This window comes from Emydura macquarii, unplaced genomic scaffold (assembly GCF_026122565.2).
Source record: "Emydura macquarii macquarii isolate MOO-44397 ecotype Brisbane River unplaced genomic scaffold, CSIRO-AGI_Emac_v2 contig_1790, whole genome shotgun sequence".
Taxonomy (NCBI): domain Eukaryota; kingdom Metazoa; phylum Chordata; order Testudines; family Chelidae; genus Emydura; species Emydura macquarii.
This window is the reverse complement of record NW_027131927.1, coordinates 16,577,014-16,596,493: the sequence shown is the minus strand read 5'-3', so window position 1 is coordinate 16,596,493 and position 19,480 is coordinate 16,577,014. Positions and strand designations below refer to the sequence as shown.

Here is a 19,480-nt window from a genome sequence, read left to right as displayed (position 1 = left end):
GAGACTGAAGAAAATGCCTATTCTATTGACGTATCATTATTGTCCGACTGCTGTACTGAGCATATAATTGCACTAGGTCTATAAAACTACTGTATTCTGTGCAGTAGCTGTTATTGTGTGGGGAGAACTTTGAGACCTATTAAATTGCAATAAAGAAGACTGGGCCTTTGAAACTTCCAGCATAGCTCCATATTTAAATAGAGGAGCACTTACATAATGACATGGTGACCACATGAAAGTTTGGAAACGGACCCAGAGGATATTGGATTATATGCATAATTGACTGGATTTCAGTTAATGCTGATTACGGCACAGAAATCTTACAGGGTAAACATATGAAGTGATCATATTGTCGGTCTCTAGCAACTAAACAGTATTATTAATACGCAAGCTAGCAGTCACTGTTTTATTTTCAAAGCAGCAACAGCCCATAGCATGATAGACAAAGAGCTAGGTCCTCAGTAAATCAGTGAAGCTGGAGTAAATCACAGATTTACACCAGTTGAGGATCTGGACCCAGATCCTCATATGACATGTAAGAATTACATGGGACTGTCTATTACTTTTAGCTCCGTAGGGCCAAGTCAGTACCGTCACTAAGGTTGTAGCATTCTGTATTACAATGGAGATCCAGGATTGGGAGGGAACCCGAGGACTCTGTCCCCTGGGTAGGACTGAGTACTGAGTTGTTCCTGGAGGATTCGGCAGAAAGTTTCCCTGCACCACCCTTCCTTTATCTAGTAGCAACCGGAAGAAAGGGCACAACTTATATTGCTCTCAAACATGCCAATAGGTTGTGTCATACAGTACCCTGGAGGAAGGTGAGTGAGGTTCAGATTCTGATCTTCCTTATAAACCAGCATAAATCCAGAGTAACTTCATGAAAATCATTCAGTGGAGTTCCTCTCAATTTGCACTACTATAAATGAGGTCAGACTCTGTCCCTGAGTGTCTGCAAACTGCCCCGGCACAGATCTGGTTTGTGTATTTAATTATATTTTAGATAAGAAGACGCTTTTTGCACTGTGCATAGAATAAACACACAGACAGAAAGTACAGCAATAATACTCCAGAACTTAGCTCCAACACACCAGAGCTTCCATAAAATCGTTCTTGGCCTCCAGCAAGGTCTCTGTCATGGCCTCATTCATAATATGTCACCCATCCCAGGAAAAGCCTGGGAAAATAGGTGAGCCTTGCAGCATGTCTTGAAGATCACTAAGTCTGGGTGGTGGCCAAGATGTGCCAGTTTCTGCTTTCACTTTTGTCACACCCGCAGAGCCACAGTAAGAATAACTGTGAGGGCCACATCTGATCCACCAAAGATCTTTGCTCTATCACATGGACCATTTGGACAGCATGGGTGGCTGGATTGCACTTCAAAGAGACACAACCTCTCTGCCTCCCTTCAGCACAAGGGAATAGAAAGCAGCCAAGGATTCCTTTGGCATGGAGAGCCACCGGTAGGCATAGTGCCAAAGTAGCTGGCTTCTCCACCACTTCCCCATACCTGCAGCCCTGGCAGCATGGGCTGGGAGGACAGGGTGTGGATGGAGAGTTGGCAGACAGCCATGGGGGAGCCTAGTGGCATAGTTTAGAGCAGCCCTCCCTCTCAGCTGCACTCAGAGAAAGCCAATGGGCAGCACTAGGGCCCAGGAGGTGCCCCAACATATGCAGATATTAGGTGCCATTCCCCAGTGCCCTCCTCTTGTGTGGCCACTTACACCTGTACAAGGTAGATGTTAAAAATCCTGCCATTCTGAGCCAATAGCATTTTACATCCACTTTGCACGGATGGAAATAATTCACCAGGGGCAGGTCTGTGGAGAATCAGGCCCCATTACTTAAGCGCTGTTGTGTTGTTCAGAAATGACTGAATTGCTGCATCATTTGATTATGAGCCAGATTCTCTGCTGACTTACCTTAGTTTGACACCAGTGTAACTCCACAGGGCCAGGTCGCCAGATGGTGTAAATCAGCATTACTCCACTGAAAACATTGGTGCTACCGCAGTTTACACCAGCTGAGGATCTAGCCCATGCTTTTAATGGGGCTACTCCTGAATTACACTGCTGTAAGTGAGAGGAGATATTAGCCCTATTTGTCGAGTAGACGCATGGGTTCAGAGCTTTTTATGATATTTCTTGGCAATGCCACAAAATTCACTTTTTTTGGGGGGGGTTAATTGTTAAGAGATTAAAAAGCATGCAGCCAGACAGCGTCCCATGGGCTAAACAGCTGATGATGATCAAAGGTATCAATTATTCCATTCCCATCCGGTCCTATAGTAACAGTAGATACGATAGGCATGTTTTGTTTGGTGTCCTCTGTTCTATTCCCCTTAAGTGTCCCACATTTTGCAACTGTTTTAATGCAAACACTGAGATCTGTTACACTGATTTGAGAAGCATATTCCAATGTTACCTTTCTTCTATGATGTGGAAGATAATTTTACTATGGTTTGTGGCCACAGCAGGAGGCTGGGATAGCATCAGGTTTCATAAGCTATGCAGGGTAGGGGGCTCCCTTGCCAGGAAAATCCAGGTGCCGCAGGAAGTGATGCTGGTGATTCAGTAGGTGGCACTCTTCCCTCTGAATTGGCATGGAACCAGTTCCCCAATGTAATGCTGGAGACGTTGTCCCTCAAGTGAGGTGTACATCCATCATGCACAATGAAGAACAATAATTATTGAAGAATGTTACCAAAACCGATACTTTATTTCAGATCTTTGCATTATTGCTGGTGGAAGACACAGGATGGAGAGCCCTGGCATCCTCTGTTTAAACATAAACCCGCAATGGAATGAGCAACGGCAGTGCAAATTTCCCAGCGCCCTGACAATGCAACCTGCAGGACCCAATCTGGGCACAAGAGCGGAACTTGGTTTCTACCACCATTTAATCTTTGGCTTCTCAGCTGAGACTGTCCACAAGTGACCAAAGACTGACAACTGCTGGTGTTTTTTGTGATGCCACATTTTGCTCACACATTTGACACAGGCCATCAGGCAACAATAACTTCCACTCCCTGCCAGCCCGAGGCAACTCATCAGTGAAAGGGTATCTATGTCACAGCCACTTCATCAGTCCCTTGTGCCTCACGGTGACTTTATTCTACAACTTGATGCCGTGGGGATGTCTGACACGGGACTCAGGCTTACATGTTGTTCCCCCAGTAGCAATGGTTTCTATTAAGAGCTCTTGCTGCTGCTGCTATGCCAGTCCATTGAGAAGGTTCCTTCCAATCCTGCAGTAACATTGTGGCAAATCAGGCCAATTGTCTCCATACTTCATGCAGTGAGTTGGGGCATCTGAGAGCAGGGGTCACAGGTCAAAATCAAAAGGCCATCAATGAAGATGGGACAAATCACGCAAACCTTATGCAGGCAAAACTCCCAGTGACTCCAATGACAGTTTCATCTCAGTAAGAATATGGTGAGCAATTCAGGATTCAGCCCTATAGATCTGAAGGGTGGGATTCTCTAAAACACCATCCAAACAGATCACCTGCTGCAGTCCCTGGGCATTTTACCAGGGACTTCAATGGAAGCAGAATTAGGGCAGTGCTGAGAGCTTTTGAAGATCCCACCCCAATTCTCTTGTATTAGCTACCCGTGAAGGGTGGCTACACTGGGGACCCATCAAGTTCAGGAGTGGTTTCTCTGAGTTGAATTCTTCCCTGAGCATGAAACCCCCAGGATCTATATTACTGAGTTAGGGCTGCATTCTGCGGACCTGAGGGAGGTCTACAAGGCCAGATCCTCAGCTGGGCAAACCAGTATAGCTCCACTGGAGTGGTGTCAATTTTCCCAGGTGGGTATCCGGGCTTTAGGTTTCAATGGGACTAATAATGTGCTTAAAGTTAAGCACATGCTCTGGTGTTTTACTGGATCAAGGTCACAGTGCTCAGCACCATGCAGGATCCAGTCTTGAATTGCAAATGTTTTCCTGTACTTGTTCCTTCTTTAAATACCATCAGGGCTGGCAGCTGCTTGCCTCCTTCACACCAACAGTCTCCCTGAAATAAACTGAATTACTCTCATGAGATAGGCCTTCTGGCACTGCTCTCAGACTAAGATGCTACCTGGAGTGAGTAAGGATGGCAGAGTTGGACCTGCAATAACAGAAACTAATTGAAATGTGCATAAATTTGTGAGGCATGTGCTTATTACATTTCCAAAAGGGCTCAGGAACTCTCAGGAGACTTTTAGCACTCCCACTGACTGGGGATAGGAGACTGCAATTCATTAAACAATATTTGGCCAGACAATCATCTTTCAGAGAAATGACTGAAGAAAGCTTTTGCATACACTTTCCTGGGATGTAATTCAGGGCCACCAATGAGCGCAATCATATGTACTTCAATGGCCTTATTTCCATGAGTAAGGTGACCAAGATGTGACTGTGAAAGCACATACAGAAGGAATAAGTACAGGAAAATATTTGAGATTAATTGAGCATGTGTCCAGATTCAAAACTACCTGGAAACTAACAAAAGAGACTGGTAAGGCAACTAGGTGCCTCCAACAGAAGCAGAGTAGTAAGCTGTGGCATTTCTGCTTTTTAAAAACGGGCAACTTCTGAAGCATGTGAATGAGGCAAATAGCCCAGCTCGCAGAGATTGATGCCCCACGGCAATGTCATGAAGAATGCTGAAGCTCTCCAAAAGATTCATTTTTCTTTAAGAAAAAAACCCACGTTTGTTGAATACTTAACAAATGTGAAATGCAGCAGGTCAAATTCTCTGCTGTTGGGGATCAGTGAAGCTCCATTGGCAGGAGAAGGTAGGAAAAAATATATTGTTTTGCCGATGCTGAAAACATTCTTACAACCTTTTCACTGAGAAGCTCTAGCACCTCCACGCTGGAGCCGGGACTTGAACTTTGGCAGCGGGGCTGGCTTTATGGCAGAAATGCACTTTTGCTGCCCCCATGAAAAATCATCCACATTTGGCCAAGTTATAAGCCTTTGGAAAACTTCAGTTCACACTCAGGAGAGAATTGTTAGAATTTGGCAACTAAATTTTCTGACGATTCCATCTAGACTGAGTATGGTTCCAGCCAAGGGCGGCACAGGCTAATCAGGACTTTCTCTGCAATTACTGCTCCTAGCTGCTGTGGAGCAGGGTATTGGAACTGCTAGTACAGAGACCGTGGAAAAAACAGTATATGATCATGTAATTAAAGACTTTATCACAGTGCACACACAGTTGCACATCCAAACATCTGAGTGCTTGATTTTGCAACCTTAATGTTCTTTTAATGCAGTGTTGAAGGTAATTTCCTTGTTTGTTAAAAAATTCCATCCTGTGTAATCATAAACACCTGCATGGGTCATCAACTGGGTTGGATTCCCTCTTTTTGGATCCCCCTCTTTTATTAAGCTCGTGTTTTGTGGGTGACAGCAATTAGCAGACATCGGTTGACTCTTTGGCTCATTATCTCAAGGTTACAGACTGATCTGGATCTAAATACAGAGCTAATCTGAGTTGGATGCCTGAAAGCCGTCTATCACCCTTTTCAGTGTGTAACACAGGGGAAAAGGCTGAATGAATGAATAACGTGGAACGCCAGCAAGTTCAACAGAGGCGTCTTATCAGTTTACTGAACTATAAATAAAATACCAACTATGCAAATTAGCAGAAAAGGACCAGTGCAAAATTCCTTTATAGTACATAGCCCTCCAGTTCTCCTTATCCATCTCCAATAAATCATGTCCTTGTTTGAGACCTGATTCTTTAGGGGGCAAAAATCTCTCTCCCAACAAATTAATCAAAAGGAATCCAAGATATTATGTCACCTCTCATCATGAAAAACCTTGGGGTCAAATTCCCAGGGCCTGACCCTCACATGGAGGTGCACTTGTGTGGTGGAGGGACTCAATGAGCCCTCCCTTGCCCCCTTGTGTGGCTTGTGCACTCCAGGGACTTGAGCCTATGCCTGATGGAGTCCAGGGAGCTGTGCTCTTCTTTTCAGTGAACACTGGAAGCACAGGGCCTGCTCCTTCCCTACTATAGGGGAGCACCGTGAGAAGGTGGGGCTATAGCTCCCTTACACGGTGGCCCAGCGCATCAGGCTGGCCATGCAGTAGGTCCAGCATATGTGCATCCAGGAGCTCTAGAGGGAGCATTCTGCATCTCCATGTATGAATATCTCCCTCCCCCGCTGTGTCTAGGTGACACAACACAACTGTTACTCATGCCTTACTCAGGCAAAAACTCATTGGCTGAGTAGGGAGCTCAGCATCTGCTCCTTTAGTTGCTTTTTTGCTGTTGAAAAATAGTATTCACTATCATATCCAGTCTGCTTCCACCCACATGGGGGGTAGGGTGACCTGACAGGATTGTCCCTGCAATAAACTCCTCATTCCTCTGTGTATGACATGGGATCCGTCCCTATGGCAACTCTGGGGCTCCACAATATTTTCACTTTATTGTGTAAGTGAGTCATAGCGAAAACCTTTGGGCTGGAGGGGGGGGAGGAATGGCTGACACTTGTACAGAGAATGTTTCAGTGGATTTTGTAACATCTTATAGTGTCTGCATGTTGCGGTCATATTAATAATACGGGCCCTGATTCAGCACATGCTTCGATCCCACTGAAGTTAATGGGATGTAAGCACAGGAAGCAGGTGGCGAAGTCCTTTGTCGAATCAGGGCCTTTGTAGGGGTGCAGACTGTTTGACATTGTTTTCGTTCGGGTTTCTAGTCAACGCCTGGGACATGGCACTGCTCTTTCAATCTGAAAGCCAGGGTGGCAGGAGCCTGGCAATGGGGAATACAGGGAGTGGGCCTGCTCTCTTCCTGCCAGCCTCAGGAAGCCCCAAAGGGGCAGGGAAGGGAGGGAGTGCTGGCTTCACCCATGCCAGCCAGCCACGAGGACTAAGCTGCCGGGAAGGGGTCATCAAAGCTGCGCAGCCTGGCGCGCCCAGAGGCATTGTTCCCCCAAGGCAGAGTGTCCCGGGGTGCTGCCCTCGCTGCAGACTGAAAAGCTGGCACTCTGGCGTAAAGGACATAGAGGCAGAAAGGAATGCTTTGCTCGCTGGGGAGCTGATCAGCCTTTACCCACAACAATGGAATCCTTCCCAGCGACACGTCATGAGAAGCCAGTGCTAGTACTAAATACCTTACCATCGCAGGTCCAGGTCTTGCAAACCCTTGTGCACCTGCTTAGCTGTACGGGGCCCAGCCAGGCTGCCCCATTCACATCATAGTGAAGTTTGCGCATACGGTGTTGTAAGACAGGACTCGGGGTCTACGGCAGAGGCAGCAAACCAGCCTTTGGAGGCAACGGGTGCTAGCAGCGGCCACTTGCCTTATACACCCCAGTGCCTGGTCTCCCACATAAACGGGTCAGTCAATGCCACGGTGAGAAGAGATGCGGAAATGAGGGGGCACCCTGGCACTGGCATTTCGGATGTGGCTCTCCCGATGAAAGCAGCAAACACTCTTCGGGAGTTTTTTGTTTCGTGGCAAAAAAAAAAAAAAAAAAAAAAAAAAAAGTTTGCCCAAGATTTCGACATTTGCCGTTTTCGAGCCGCTGTAAGCGGAAGGAGGCCAGCCCCGGGAGGGTCAGTTAGCGGAGGGGGGCGCGCTGGGATTATTGCCCAGCCAGGGAGCTACTCTGGAGGCGGGGAGGACAAATGCCACCATCCTGGGCACGTGGGCGAAGATCGGTGCAAGGCGCGGGCTGGGCCAGGGGCGAATCGGGGCGTGTAGGGGGAAGCCCTGGCGACTTTCCCTCGCTGCCCGGCCCTTGCCCCACCCCGCCAGCAGCGGGTCCCCTTGCCCCGGGCCACGCATTCTCCGCGGCTCGGCTGCCGCGCTGCGCCCCCAGGTGCGGCTCCCGCTCCGCCTCCAGCCAGCGCGGCTCCACCCGACTGACGTGGGCCTTCTACGTCCTGCTCCGAGCCCTGTTAACACCCACCCATCCCGCCTATATATAGCGGCGGCGGCCGGCGGCTCCTCAGGGAGCGGAGTGGAGCTGAGCGGCCGGGAGCTCAGCGCGCACTGGGAGGGACCCGACGCGACCGCAGTGAAGTTGGCCGGGAGGCCAGGACGCCGCCGTCTCCAATGCGAGCCCTGCTGCTGCTCTCCACGCTGGCCTGGCTCCCAGGTGAGTGAGGGGCTGGCAGCGCGCGGAGTCCCCCCAGGTGCCAGGCGAGCGCAGGGCGCACTGAGCTCCTGCGCGGCGTGCGCTCCCGGCGCGCTGCGCCCTGCGCTGGGACTCGGCTGCCCAGAGCCGGCAGGCGCAGCGCAAAGCGGCTGGCCTGCCGCCGTGCGTTCCGACGCCACCCCGGCCGGGCCGGGCCGGGCCGGGCCGGGGGAAGGATGCTTGCCAAGGCGCGTGGCTTCTCGCCGGCCGGGTGGCCGCTGGAGCTCCGCGCTCGGGGAGGGCTGGCTGGTTGCGCTGCAGCGGGGTGCTCGGGCTCGGGCTCGGGCTCAGCAGCGTTCAGGGCTCCTAAGTCGCGCTCTTCCTTGGGGAGGACGCCTTGAAAACAGAGCCCTGCCCGAGAGACAGCAGCCGTGCTGTAATCAAGCCCGGCCACGCGAGTTGCGCTGGCACCGTGCTGGTTTGCCTGGGGTGGGGAGATGGAGGAGGCAGGCTAGGAACTCTTATGCAAGTTGGAAAGACGTCTGTGGCAAACTCTTAGCCTGACTTGAATCAGCCCCGGCTCTGTCTTGCGGTGCAGAATGGCCTTATGGCCCCGTTGGCTCAAACAGCATCTCCCGGGAGTTTAGGGCTACGGTAGCTGAGAGGAAAAACCAGAACCAAGTCTTCCTTTATTAAATAACTGGAATGGCGTAAGTGAACTTGTGTTTTGAAAGCTCAGAGCTGCTTCTTAAGTGACTCACTCATGAATGATGGCATGTATTCGATAGCCGCTTAATATGCCCTCCAAGATAAACACGTTTACCAGGTTTGATTTGAGTGGTCCGACTGATGTCCCACTTCACTTTAACACCTCTTCATTCTGTTCTGTAGTGTGCCAACGTGCTGCTGGATTAGGACTAAATGCGACGGAGCTGGAGCAAAACGTGCCTATGGCCTGGGACCACAGCGTGGATGAGAACACGATACCCTCAAGCATTGACCATGAAGATATGGAAGAAGATGAGGAGGATGAGGAATACCCAACCGTGCCTATGTACCTTGTAGATGATTCGATTAGAGGTGAGTTAAAGTGACACTTCTGCCTGTAAATTAGGCCTGTAAGTAAGTTAAAGGTCCCAATCATGCCTGACCAGGGTAATGTATCACATGAACACCAGTCACTTAGAAGATGGAGAAGTCTCTTTGGTTGAGCTTGCTCATTGGTTGGCTACCAATTGTTACATACAAGAATAATTTATTTTTCTAAGGGTGACTATTTTGACAAGCCTTGATCTTGCCTTCTATTGAATCTTGTATCCTCACATTGTACTGTTCAGTTTGCTAAATATACTGACAACCAGTGGTGAGAAGAATTTTGAAATACTTTAGCATTCCCCAAAAGCCTTAAACTTTCTGGCCAATGTTCTCTGCAGGTGTCATTTCATCAAGATCAAACAAACGAAGTGACCAGACTTTCAAATGTGCCACACACTTCCTATTCTCTGTAGGTGCTGGTTGGTGTGGAGAACTTGCAAAAATCTGGCTTAGAAATTTTTGACTTACAATAAAATCGATGCGAGTTCTCTTCTGGCAAGTGGCTACAGGATGAATAGCAAGCACCAGTTTATTGTGCCATGATTGGGTTATATCTAGACTAGGATAAAAGCTAGATTTTTAAATGTTAGCTACATGTCTTGTCCAACATGTTCTTAAAGAGCGGGTAAGCTGTAGGTGGGGCAAGCTCGTATTTTAATGTATTAGCGAGTTGAGGTGAACCCTAAATACAACTTGTCAACACCAAAGCTTTTAAAATGTTTGCTAATGTGATTTTTAAGTTTTCAGTTCAGATGAGGCCGCAAAGTTGCCCATGACTGTCTTGTATGCCTGTTATCCAGGAAAGCACTCAGATATCTTAAATGGTGGTGATTAATGGTACAGGGGCTTCTCCTGCTTCCTGTTTGGCCCATGTCCTTATATGTAAGGGAGGCTTTATAGGGGATGGCAATGGAAAAACTCAGAGGCTACTTATAGAATTTGAGGTGAGATCTGCAGTCTGTCAGCTTTTTGTTAAAAGGAAAATATTGGTACGTGGTGGTCCTTGTATTCAACATCCAATAGTCTGCAAGCTCCAGAACACTAGGGGGCATGATCTGGTTGCCGTTAGCCAGTGGAAAGATGCCCATGGTTCCAGTGGTAGTTCAAAGGATCAAGCTCTTGGCGAGAGGCCTGAACTACAACACTCTAAGTGCTGTTGAACTTCCTCCTTGTTCAAGTTGGGTTTGGTTTGGGCCCATCTCTGATACTTTGTGTTGAATGGTCCAGGCTTCCATGAGAAAATGAATCTATCGTGAGTTTGGGCCTTAAGCTTATTGGTTCAGAGGCTCATGGACTAGACAATGGTTGCACTCAAAGCTGGGCTGTTATCCAGAGACCACTGTTTTGTTGATGGGCTATGGATTTTCTGTGCTGTGTTTGATAAATTTAAAGCCCGAGAATTCAGCAACAGATTGCTTCCCACCCCACATCCCAAGATACCTAGGCAGCTTTATAAGGACACAGTTTGCAAACTATTGTTTGTATTAATAAAACCACAAGGACAATTGGACAACAACCTTTTCCTCTCATTACAAGAGGTAATTGCTTTGCTTTGCTCCCCCATTCTCACATCCTACTCAATGACTGTCATAAGCCCTCAAGTAACTGGCTTTCATCTTCCTCCTCCATTGTTCTCTATGCACTTGTATATCTGTTTCCTATTTACTGTATTATTCTACCTCTGCATCTGACAAAGTGAGATGAGTCTCATGAAAGCTTATGCTTACAAAAATTAAATGTGTTAGTCTTTAAAGTGCCACAGAACACTCATTGTTTTTGCTGTATACAGACCAACACGGCTACCCCTCTGGAACCTTTTCCTTGTAAACCCAAACCAACAGGTTGAGCCCTGTAAGATAAGGGATGAAAGAAGGACCCACTGTCAAAGTAGATCAATTGTCTTGATCTGCCAAAATTGACTGTCTAGTTAACTGAAGAACAGATGCTCTTGTCCTGTCCATAGACTCCTTTTCTAGGGAAAGGAAACTTGACAGCAGGACCAGTATTTTGGTGTGCCAGCTGGTATATCTATTACTGCATAGTCAAACATCTTCTAGCTGAGGATGATCTTTCCTTTTGAGTAATCGAAATACATGACAAATGTAGCTAATAAGATCTTAAAATGCTCAGGTGCAGATGTGGAGGCTTTTCACCAGCCAATTAGACTACTCTGGTTGTATGATGACCAGGAAGTTGAACTAGCCTGTATTAGAACTGTAAAGTCATGAAGCAAATGACTCACAATCTATGACTTATCAAATTGGTGCATAAGTTGCATCATACTGTGAAAGAGTAAAATATTTATCCTAGAATATATGGTATACTGTCTGAACCCATCTGTAAAGCTACTAAGACAAATAACTTTGTAGTTAACCACGTATTTCCATATTTCATGAAAAGGACTATAACTTTAAGTTGATTCTCCTTTCTGGGCATTCATGTGTATATTATCTAAATTCTAGAGGCTATTATCACTATATGTTATATACTATAGCTGAAGAGAAGTAACTTGTCGTCAGTACTTAAGGAAGCTACCATCTTTCTTTTAGAATATAAAGAAAGACAATATAATTGCCTATGCTAGAAGTTAAAGTGAATACCAAAAACCACTTGCAGCATCATTAGTTTACTGAAATGTATCTAATCTGGGATGACAATAGGAACAGCAGAAGTGGTAGAATTGAAATGACATCAACTCCGGTGTGAATTTCCTTTCCAGTTCTCTCCAGTATAAGATGCGAAGGGCTTTAAAGTAGAAGTAGTTGTACACAATCTACCATATTGCACAAGTTTATTTTCTATCAATGTATGTCCCAAATAGTCATTTGGGAGAACTTCACTCTCAGGTGTGAGGCCTCATTTGGCTTTTACAGATGCATGCTGGCACCTGGTTGATTTAAGCCACATCTGCTCACTGATGCAATGTAGAGACCTAAGTCAGTGGTTGCTGAACTTCACTCATAGTGGGCCAAATCCTGTTTGTCTGGCAATTTACTGAGTAGTCCATTTGTGGCAAAACTTCATCTTTGCTTCAGTATGCATCTGTAAGCTAATACAGTGAGTATATCTTAATTTGAGCACATAATCAGTGTTGTACCTGAATTAAAAACCATGTGAAACAATGCTTAAGCTTTCCCATCATTCTTCTGTTTGTTGCCAAGTAAAATAATCTTGGCCGCGGAATGTCTACTTATAAATATTCATTTGCATACAAACGTGTTATTTTTTCATGATTTACTTCCTCTCCCTTCTGCTGTAATGTTAAGGCCTAAGATATAACTCTATGTTGGAAGGGATTAGCTGTTCCAAATTCTGGACTGAACCTGATTTTCTCTTTCCCAGTTGAACCTGTGATTAAACCCAAGCAAACAAAAACAGAAAGGGAAAAAAATCCTGACAAAATAAAAAGAAGGAGAAACAAAGAGAAGAAAAATAAAAAGAAGAAAAGGACTCCCTGTGAAGCAGAGTCCAAAAATTATTGCATTCATGGGGAATGCAAATACCTAGAAGATCTCAAAGAAGTAACATGCCAGTAAGTTTAACGCTCGGATGTTCTATAAATTATAAAAGAGTGTATCTGAATCTATGGCAAGGTATTCATTGCAAATAATGGCTTAGTCAGAGGGAATTCAACTTGGTTCAACCTCACATTGTTTCACATGAGAAACTTTCTGCCATGTAAATTAAATGCTGGTGGAATTCATAAGCTGCATGGTCATCAGTTGGTCATAAAATTGAAAGCAGAATGAAAAGGCGTGCCTTTCTGAAACATCACACAGCCAAACTGATCTCAACTTGTTTTAATACTGGCAAACCTTGGGCTAGAATGATGACTGTATTTCCTGCAAATTCTCTAACACTCGCTCTTGACACTTGCGTGTCAATTGACTGAAATGTCGCCCAGTTATGGCTGGCTGTGCGTGTTTGCTTGGCTTCAGACAGGACACTCAGTGTTCCTGGAACTACCATTGATATTAATGTGGATTATTTTCAGATGTCATCACGATTATTTTGGTGAACGCTGTGGTGAGCAGTCCATGAAGAGTCAAAAGGGAAATGACATAAGCAACTATTCAAGAACGATATTGGTAGTGGTAGCTGTTCTACTGTCCAGCATCAGCTTCATTGCGATTGTCATCGTTGTTATAGTGCAGTAAGTATAGCACTTCGAAGTCTATCTGTCTAGCTTAATTAAACAGAAGCTTGCACAATATGGTACCATTTCAGGAAAATGATCTGGGGTTAAATCACACTAGCAATGTAAGTGTGTATGGTCCTTTATGTGCATAAAATAAGACTGGTGCCAACCTTGAAGTGTTTACAATCCAATATGGGTTAAAAAAGGAAACTGATCAATCAATGGAGATGGGTTGGTAAAGTGACCAAAAAGATGATGGGGTGTTTACGACTCACGGGCAGTCTGGTTCAGTCACTCATGTTATGTTGGATAGTTTTTCCCAATCTCTGCCATAGTTGGGAGCAGAAGTGGCATTAGAGGACATGGAAGTGGAGACTAGTGGTGAAAAATGCTAGTGTTAACTTGTTTAGTTGAAGAGTCTCCATTACAAACTGATAATGACCTCTAACAGAACATGGAGCTCCCATTGATGTTGGTGGGGGAAGTGGAGGTGGATATGAATTTATAGACCTCTAAATGTATTCTTAACTTCATAGCCATTGGCCATCTAGATTACACTAATACCAGATAGAAAAACTGTGCTGTAATACACATACTTAGTGCAATCTATGTGGACAAGAGGTTGATTTGCAAGTAACTCAGGCAAAACTATACTTCTACAGTGACCAAACATCAATATATTGGACACACAACAGGAGTGAACAAAAGTTATTCTAGTCAAGAGCAAACTACATCAGTTTACAAACAAAAATCTGAATTGCATAAGTAGCAATCTCACTGGTTTTACCAGCATTTTGGTTCAAATGGTGATCTAAATTATGTTTATCTTGGATAGACACGTGCAAAAGAAGTAAAAAAGCTGCTGACTTCCCCCATGCCTTTTATACAAAGTCATGTCTTCAAGGCTACGTGCCCAGAAAGCACAGTGAACTTGTGCTCTAGTATATTGCCTTGATTCTTCTCTGTGATGTTATTCATGCCACTGAGTGAACATAAATGAAATAATTCCACTGTTCCACTAAGATGCACTAGAACCCAGTCTTCAGTGAAGCAGTCCTCATGTGGGCATGTGTCAGTCAGATATCTGCCCCTTCCTCTGTTCCCTTAAAATGTATAGAAACACCAGGTCCAGGTAAAGGCTGATAATTGTAGGGCATTGACCGTAGCAAAAATCTGGAGCTCTGTCAGGAATAAACCATTTGAAAGCTGTTCTTACCACTCTCTGTGAAACTAGCCAGTTATGTTAGCTGATAATGTGTGAAATGCATTGATGGCCCTCTGGCTTGTGGTTATGTCCGCCATTTAAAAACTGTTTCATGTCTGTTAGGGCAGTCTGCATATGATATGTAGTGAACAAGTGTATAATGTTGGGGACCTGAGACCAGTTTCTTCCCTGAAGAGAAAAGCCACTGTGGGACTTAAGCTGGCTATGCAATAAATCATACTGCACTGCAGCCTGGGATAATGTAAAGCAAACCCAAAAGTCATGATCTAAAATTAGACTAGACCGATTACGCTATAATAATTGAATCTGATACATGCTGTACCTATTCCTGCAATTCAAGAAACAAAGGTGTGCACTTTTGTCAGTTTATTATTGCTTCATACTTAAATCTCACTTAAGAAATGCTGATGAGGACACCTCTTTCATACTCACAGAGGTACTGTAAAGAGTAACTGGTTCATGTTAGTAAAACACTAAGAATGATTAAAATGGAGATTATTAAATTGAATTCTATTTTTATCACACACTTGAATACATTCTATTGAAGTAGGATCTTCCACAGGCTTGAACTTTATGCATATGGAAGCTGTTTATTTTTCTGAAATATAATGATTTGTTTACATTCTCCTGCTGAACTATGGTTTGGGCAATAAGTCATCGGAGTTTTAAGAACAGCAACGAGAGATGGTGGTTAAAGCAGGGGGCTGAAGAGCTGAATTCCTGGCTTCTATTCCGGAACTGCTGCGTGATCTTGGACAAGTTACTTAGGGTAGAATTTATCAAAAGTACCCAATCTTGGCCTGTTCCCATTGAAGTCAATGGTAAAACTGACCAAAATGAGGCTCATGATACTTAATCCCTTTTTGTAAAGCCTGTGGATGAAAAGTCCCGTGGAAGTGTCCAATATTCTAGAACTGGAATTTCTTTTTGCTGGATCCACCCTGGAGCTGTGCATGGATTACAGCAGTGTTTGTACAGAGCCGGAGAATGCTTAGCAAAAAAAAGTGCTCCTACTTTCCAGAAGCTGGTTCCTTAGAGCTACCATCTGAATATTAGGACAGAGGATACACTTGATGGATAGGGGGACAAATATACTAATTCAGAATGAGCCCTAAACCCTAATGCTTTGTGACTCCACAGGATTAGGAAAACGTATCCTCAACATGAAGAAAAGGAGGAAAGAAAAAAGCTCAGACAAGAAAATGGAAATGGCCATGTTGGCGTGTAAAGGATGGAGCAGGTACGGAACTGACTTTCGGACTTAGCTCAATGATATTCTAAGCTTGCACCATCCACACAACACTCGCACACTTGGTAATTCTCTGTGACCAGAGTTTTAAACTCTTGCTCTGTGCACAGTGATTAGAAACTGGATACCCAACTCCTGGTGTGGATAATAGTCTCTTGGGCACATGCAGAACCTGTTTCCCATCTTATGCAGAGGCAAGGGATGGGAAGACCCTGAAATGTCTGGGCACAGGTGAATGACCTAGTAGCCTCTTGACTCCTCCAAATCCTGACGAGGGTGGAACAGTGCAGAAATTCCTGCTCTTAACAGCATCAACGCTCTCTTCTGTGCCTGCTTTCCCCTGGCTCAAAGCAGGGGCTGGAGCTGAGGCAAAGCTTCATAACGGGAACCATTGGCAGTATGGAAGCAGCAGTTAGCCTCCCTCCCCGTGGGCTTTCTGGCGTTTGGAGAAATATGATCTCTGAGGCCACAAACCACTTCTGAGACATGCCGGATGAAGAAACAGTGCACGGACTGCCTGCGGGGAGGGGAGGGTGCAAAGCACTCTTTTCCCTGTCAGGGGCTTTTCTGTTAATTCTGTTACCTAGGGAGACTGGGTGGGATCTAAACAACGAAGTCAGCACTTAGTTCCATGAAACAATCATTCAGACTTGGCCTTGGAGACCAAAATTCCTTAATACAAGAACAGCACAAGCTTTCTAACCTCTTGGATGGCAGGAGCCATATTTAAACATGAGGAAAGGGGATGTGTCTAGTCAGTCCATACAGACATGGTCTCTTGAGTGCCTACAGAGGTGCTGGCCTGCTGTGATGTGGGCCGCTGTCCTTTTGGAGGACTGACACCATCAGCCTGTATTTGCATGGGGTGGGACCGTGGGAGGAGAAGGCAGCATATGGCATAACCGAGTGCTGTAAAACAAACTCTTTTGCATGTCACACATTGGCTGAAACCTTTTGTCATGTCCCAGCTGTATCTAGATATGAACGAGTGACCTTGGTGTGACTTGGTATCCTGTCAGTTCTCTGAGCCATCCAGTTCTGCTTTCTCTTCCAGGCCCACCTAAAATCTCTTTAAAATCTAGCTCTTACCTTCTTATGCAAAATTCAGGCTTCTTTTTGAATGGAGTTAAGATCTCCCTTCCCCCTCTCTTGGCCTCATCTCGGAGCCAAAGAGTCCTCGATATCTAGCTCATTTACTGTTAGGAGCTGACACAACTTGCTAAGGAATAACTGGAAAGAATAATCTTGAGTACAAACCATGTAGCCAGATCTCAAACTGGGGTAAACTGTAGTTGGTGGATTTATAAAGATTTACACCAGCTGGGGATCTTGCCCCATAACTTTAGATTCATGCCTAGACCAGTTGGTGCTTACTGCTTTTTCAATGAAATAGCCAGGCTTTAAAGAGTCTTTGATAAATACTTATGCAAAGGCAGTAAGAAACCCCAACTCTTTGAGATGTAGACTTTGCAGATGCTGAATCTGCTGCTGGGGCTTAGTTTTCAGATTGGGTCATAACTTGCATTGCCCTTCAAATTGCATGATTCGGTCTGTTTGTCTCTCGCAGAACACCAATCTGAAATGGCCTTTGCTGAAGCAGCAGAATGACTCCTTCATGAAGAGGCGTGTAGGAGATGGCCAGTGTTGGAGCCACTAGGAGCTGTTGCCATGAAGCCCCACTCAATCAACATGGATGCTGTCAGGAGGCATGTAAAGCACAACTTGCTGCTGTTAAGCTAGCTGGGGTGGGTTGCTGCCATCACACACAGGCTACCTGCTGTGGAGGATGCTGCAACTACAGGGTTCAAAGCACCACTGTTAGGAGCTACATGGGAACAGCTACCACTTGGCCCCATCCAATCAATGTTGGAAGATGACCAACTTTCTGCTGCTACCAGGAGAACTTTCCTTTTTCCTCTTGCTGTTCACTGCACATGTCCTGCAGTGAGACTTGCTGTAGAAAGTAAGTCTTTCCATTTAAGGAAGATCATGGCTTTCCAGGGAACAGAGGGCTTGTTCCCCAGACCCTTGTGACTGGAGGTGGACTACTGTTGTGGTGAAGAGCTTTGTTCTGGATGATCCTATATGCTGTATCTACTTTATTAGCCGCAGACCAGGAATTGGAAGGCTTGTCTACACAGTGCGTTAGTCTGCACCAGAGGGGTGTGAATTTTAGTCTGCACTAGTGTCTTGTGCACCAACTGGCTGGTGTCGACCCTGCTGGCGCACATTACAAGTTTCCTAGTGCAGATTAACATAGTCCTATTTCAAGCAGCCATGCGTACTATGGAATTGTAATATGCACCAGCAAGTTCTACATAGTCCAGTTAGCACATAACTGCTAGTGCCTACTAAAGTATGGTGTAGACAATACACCTGATGTTAATTCTCCCTCTCAATCTCACTGAAGATCCTTTCTGTAACAAACCTGGGTTCTGATCCTGCAAACACTTGAATATGAGTAGTTCCATTGACTTCAATAGGACTATTCATATGAGTAAGGTTATGCACATGTTCGCTTGACTGAGTAACTGCTTTGGAATCAAAATTAAATTGTCCCCAGGTTTGTCTTCTAGTACGCTAGAAAATTAGAACAAAGTTTTTCATTGAAGTTCATAAGATCAAGAACTAGTTGTTGTTGCCCCCACTGGGATACTCACTGAAGATAACACGAGCACTCTGAACTTCCAGAAAATATTAAAACAAACCCTTAGTTTTCAGGCATTCCTGGGGTCTCTTGTTGCAGAACCTCTGTCATTTATTATCCATGTGTTCCTCTCTGGACTTCCAGATCTTGGCATTTCCAACTAAACCTCCAGTAATAAAAGATGAAGTCCTAGAAGTCTAAGATATGCAATGTTTTCTAGCCTCAGTAATAGAGAACCCCTCTTCTGGAGAAGAACTAGTCAGACGTCACTGCTTGCTGAATATCAACAATATCTGTTATAGAGATTGTGATTTTTTTCCCTTGAAATGAAAATTGCCTAAACTAATGTCTTAAAATCTCATTTTTCTGATGTAAGTGTCCTTATGATCTCATTTGAGAACTTTCCTTAACAAATTCAAATTAAATCTTGTGCATGAAGTATTACTTAGCTCCTGAAAAGAATACATGTTTATAATTTATTTCAAAGGCTTAATAGAAAAATCTCTTCTGATGGTTAAGCAAAACTTTAAAATGAAATGTTACTTCTGTAAATATGTAAGTAAGAGTTTTATACTATTGTAAATATTTATTACTGTATTTAATATTTAATGTATGTGCACAACATAAAGGCAATCTATTTATTTTATAATTAAACATCTTTTTACATAAATCGTCTAGTTATTCTAATCAAGGAGTGTTAAGTTGAGAAAAGAAAAATGATGACCCAAAACTTGAGATCTCAACTAGCGGTTGGAAAAAGGGAGAGGGGCTGTAAACATCCCCCCCACTTTTCTATCACTTAATGGAGAAGGATAAGTTCTCAATTTTCTGTTGTGATCTCTTGTTTCCATATGAAAGGCTGCAAACCTATGAGCTAAAGAACTCTAGCCTACTCTTAGTCATTTAGTTATACAGGCACAGATCTTCAAAGGTATTTAGCAATCTGACTCCCATTGATTTCAATGTGGGTTAGGTGTCTAAAGACCTTGGAGGCTCTGGGCCTCACCCACATGCTGCTCTAATCATAAGGAAA

General features: G+C 44.8%; 1 protein-coding gene across 1 annotated transcript; it reads left to right on the top strand.

Annotated features, from left to right (window-relative positions):
• The first annotated feature begins 7,980 nt into the window (after nucleotides 1–7,980).
• Nucleotides 7,981–19,255, top strand: AREG (amphiregulin). Its single transcript, XM_067556995.1, has 6 exons — nucleotides 7,981–8,114; nucleotides 8,985–9,173; nucleotides 12,531–12,720; nucleotides 13,183–13,341; nucleotides 15,692–15,791; nucleotides 17,368–19,255. The coding sequence occupies exons 1-5, from the start codon at nucleotides 8,072–8,074 to the stop codon at nucleotides 15,777–15,779; spliced, it is 669 nt and encodes a 222-aa protein (XP_067413096.1). The 5' UTR covers nucleotides 7,981–8,071; the 3' UTR covers nucleotides 15,780–15,791; nucleotides 17,368–19,255.
• The last annotated feature ends 225 nt before the right edge of the window (nucleotides 19,256–19,480 follow it).